General features: G+C 37.2%; 1 protein-coding gene across 1 annotated transcript; it reads left to right on the top strand.

Annotated features, from left to right (window-relative positions):
* The first annotated feature begins 2,265 nt into the window (after positions 1-2,265).
* Positions 2,266-4,179, top strand: LOC120109402 ((E,E)-geranyllinalool synthase-like). The gene is made up of 5 exons (XM_039123161.1): positions 2,266-2,385; positions 2,584-2,799; positions 2,881-3,010; positions 3,111-3,353; positions 3,432-4,179. The coding sequence occupies exons 1-5, from the start codon at positions 2,339-2,341 to the stop codon at positions 4,017-4,019; spliced, it is 1,224 nt and encodes a 407-aa protein (XP_038979089.1). The 5' UTR covers positions 2,266-2,338; the 3' UTR covers positions 4,020-4,179.
* The last annotated feature ends 225 nt before the right edge of the window (positions 4,180-4,404 follow it).

Here is a 4,404-nt window from a genome sequence, read left to right as displayed (position 1 = left end):
GCAGCAAGAAGTATCCTGCGGTGGTCACCATCTTCCACTTCTACTGTACCTCGAGGCCTTGCCAGCAATCTACCGAGGGAAGCATGAAGATATTCTTGAGCATAAGAGAGAAGATGGGTCCTTGTTCCATTCTCGTCTGCAACGCTTGTGCCTTCATGATCACTGGAGATAGAGATTGCAAGGACTATTTGGAAGCCATGGTCCAAAGATGCGGGTATGGAGGTGAGTTCTAAAATAGCGATAGATCCGAAAGATGGTATTTACTTGTCTCTACATGGAAGAGGATGACTGGGTACAATTTGGTATATGACACAGTTCCTCCCACGTATCCGGTGGACCAAGACCTCATAAAGCTGTGTCTGTTGGACCATTTGATGCGACTAGGATGTGGTGACCATTTCACTAAGGAAATAGCAGATGCCATGGATCACATTATCGGTAAGCTTACAATTTTAGCCTCTCTCCTGCTTGAATATTTTTAATTTTTTGGTCATGTTATATCATCTTCTTTTATTTTTTTGAATTTCATCAACTTATCGCAATCTTCTGCAGGAGAGGGAAAATGCCAGCTTGTTTATAGTCTTCATACTGTTTTCCTCAAATGCTATATTATGTTTTGAGGTCTCTGATACACAATTTTTTTTCTAGTTTTCATCACCAATGATCACTTAGCTGAAGCACGGTTCCGTGCAAACAAGGGCGATTAGTTGACAATTCACCAGCTATTTGAACTTTAATTTTTTAAATAGTTTATTTTTTAAAAAAAAATAAAAATTGAAAATTAGAAGCTTTGCCAAAGATTATGTGTCTAGTGGTTACTTAATAACTCTACAATATTATCCATCTAGCTCACAATGCATTCTATTACCTACAATATCTTTCTAATAAAAAATAACCTTCAAATCTTATTGTTGTTAATATCATTGTTTTGTTGTTGCTGTTATTATTACTATTATTACTATTGTAGTGCTTATATGAAGAATGATATGTAGATAAATTTTATAAAAGGACATATCAACCATCATCAAATGTTTGCTCCGATGTATTATTTCTCATCCGAATTTTTGTTTTTGGCGAGAGATGGAAGTTTGATTTGGATGGTATAAGCCCTTGCTCCAACTTGCTTGATCATAGCCGACTGGCCTAAGGGGTTGGAAATAACATAGCCATGCTATTTATGAGCCCATAATTGGTACTCCTCATGTAGGAATTGGGGTACGGAGGAGCAACAACTGTCTAAAATGCACAATTTGCCGCTCCAAATATCAGGGATTCTTTATCTTTTCAACTCCTGAGGAGCACGGCCATCGAATATCTCCAGGTAAGGATTCTACATATAATCTATATAAATATATATATATATACACACACACACACACACACATATACAGACATCTAGATAAATATATACATCATTGCTCTTCCATGGAAAGGAAAGTGGTTGATTGCTTTTTATGTCATAGAGAGGTTTTGCTGGTTATGCTGATCCGCAAATACTCTTGCACATAGAAGAGAACTACCAAGACTTCTTGGGAGCCATGTATACCGTTTACAGAGCCACGCATTTGATGTTTATAGAGGAACCGGAACTTGAAAATGCCAAAACTTTTTCCAAGAAAATATTGCAAAAGGGATTGCCAAGCGAAGATTTGAAAGACAGCCTTTGGGCTCTTTCTGATCTCCAAAAAGAGGTAACTAAAACAACTCCTTTTCTTCAGAAATTGAGGTAGCTAGATAGCTTGCACTACTAGTCCTCTTTCAGCCACACCAAAGTTTCTCGCACCAATGAGTTACTTGGCGTTACATGGCTCAAGTGAGCATCCCCTCGTGAATCATGCATGCCACATCAACATCAAGAAACTTTTTTATCAGTGGCGTTACTCTTTGAACAAATTTACATGGTCTATCTAGAGTTGAAAAAGGCAAGAAGTGCTAAATATCATACGATGTCAAAGAATATGCTTGGCCAACAATCTAGTTCAATTCGTGTAAATTGCTGAAGTAAATATTTGTCATCTAGACATCATGTCGTACGTTGGTGGTTTCAACAACTAATATTTCAATTTGGTAATTTTTAATGTCTGTATGTTAAATCAGATTGAGCACGAGTTGAAGAATCTGTGGTTAGCACGAATGGATCATCTAGAGCACCGGATGTACATAGAAAGAAGTAAAGACTATAATTTATGGATTGGGAAGTCCTCCCTTGCAGGTAGCACACATAGCAATTAAGTACTCATTATATGTGCATATTATGGTTGGTGACATCAAATGTTTTATGTAAAATTGTAGGCTGACATGCCTTGACAACATTATCCAGCTTGCCACAAAAAATTTCATGACTCGCCAATCAGTCTACAGGACTGAACTCGAGGAACTAAAGAGGTAGGCCTCAAGATTAAAGCAAATTAAATGGTTCTCCTCTTTCTTAAGCGAAGTAATAAATTCTCTATTTTCTTTCTTTTTTTTTGAGAAGAAAAGTATTCGTTCTTATGGACAGAATGCTATCGCATTTTTTTCTCTTTTCCTTTGTTTGGTTATTTAATTGATTCTCTACTATATGATATCAATACATCATACTAGGTGGTCCAAATATATGGGCCTTGCCAACATGGGCTTTGGACGAGAGAAAACAACAAACTGCTACTTCCTTGCTTCCACTCCCATTTCTTTTCCTTTAGATTCTGAGGCGCGAAAAATTGTGGCAAAGTGTGCAATCTTAGTTACAGTTGCAGATGATTTTTTTGATGAGCATGGTTCATTGGATGAACTACAGTGCCTCACTGAAGCAGTCCAAAGGTATTGTTAGTTGCTATATGAAGGTTGAGGAATTTGTACATTGTTACTATTTAATATTGATAATTAGTTTGATGGTAATAGGTGGGAAGGCGAAGGCTTATCCGGGCATAGTAAAGTTATTTTTGATGCCCTTGATGACCTTGTATGTGATATTACATTGAAGGTTTTCAACCAACAAGGTTATGATATAAAAACACATCTTCAAGATATCGTAAGTTTCTCATGTCCTTCTTTTCAAAATAGATGTGTACACTACTTTCATATGAATAACTGCAGTTTGAGCCGGTTCGAATATGTTGTTGCATATGAAGTGGCGAGATGTGTTCAATGTGTGGTTGAAGGAGTCCGAGTGGAGTCGAAGCAGACATGCACCATCAATTGATGAATACCTTCAAGTTGGCATGATCTCTGTAGCTGTACAAGCAATGTTTCTCCCCTCATGTTATCTTGCAAGTCCAAAGCATCCACAGAACACTCGAGGAACCCGTTATAGCAAAACTACCAAATTGTTAATGCTCTCGACTCGCTTATTGAATGACATGGAAAGCTATGAGGTTATACTACTCCACCATAATTTTCATGCCTATTTGTCTCATTATTGTTGTTTACAAACTGATGCAAAATCATTTCAGAAGGAGATGAAACACGGAAAATTGAACATGGTTCCACTGTACTTGAAAGAGAATCCAGAGTCAAATATTGAAGATTCAATTGCATATATACATAACAAGCTGGATAGATTGAAGAAGCAGCTGCTCGAAATTATTATGACTAATAGCAATACCGAAATACCGAAAGAATGGAAACAAGTCCATCTATGTGCTTTGAAGGGGTTTCAGATGTTGTATAACACCTATAATTTATTTGACTCACCTACTGCGCTACTCCAGGACATTACCATGGCCATCTATGAGCCATTAGTTATGGATGCCCAGAGAATGCTTCTGCCACCGTTTGTGCTTAATGCTCATGAGTCAGTTAAGAAGAATAAGGGACAGTCTATGGATGATACTTCTGAGAAAGAACTATCAGTGAAGGCTCAAAGTCGGTTTCAAGGAGTGAACCGTAAAATAGTTTATAATTCAATAGCAATGCCTTCCAAAATCAAGCAGTCACTATACTATGTGAGGCCCAAAAGTTTTCTTACATTGCGGTGCCCATCTTCCTACATGTTTTTAGCTGTGCCTCCCATTTCTCCAAGTCCTTTGTTGAAGATGTAGGTGGTAGTATTCAGGTGTGCGTGTTCAAGAAATATTTATATCTATACTATTATATCTTCTGTGTTGTTACATCTTTACCGAAAGAGTGCATATTATAGTCTTTTGTGCACAACATGTTGATGATAATAAAGGAAATGCAAGTGCAATAAGAATTTATGGTTGTTTTGTCTGTACCCTTATTCATGTTTATACATACATGAATTTATGGTTCTTTCAGAGGGCCCAAGTTGCATCATCCTCTAGTCATATATAGGCTATTGGCCAAGTCTGTAACATTTTGTGACCTTACCCAAAAAAGCTACCCAGAAGTTATTTAGATTTTTTGACCTTGTATAAAAATTTAAGATGTTCTGGCGCATAACTCAAAATGCACATCCACATGGAT

The sequence above is a fragment of the Phoenix dactylifera genome, unplaced genomic scaffold (assembly GCF_009389715.1).
Source record: "Phoenix dactylifera cultivar Barhee BC4 unplaced genomic scaffold, palm_55x_up_171113_PBpolish2nd_filt_p 002124F, whole genome shotgun sequence".
Taxonomy (NCBI): Eukaryota; Viridiplantae; Streptophyta; class Magnoliopsida; order Arecales; family Arecaceae; genus Phoenix; species Phoenix dactylifera.
This window is presented reverse-complemented; position numbering and strand designations above follow the sequence as displayed.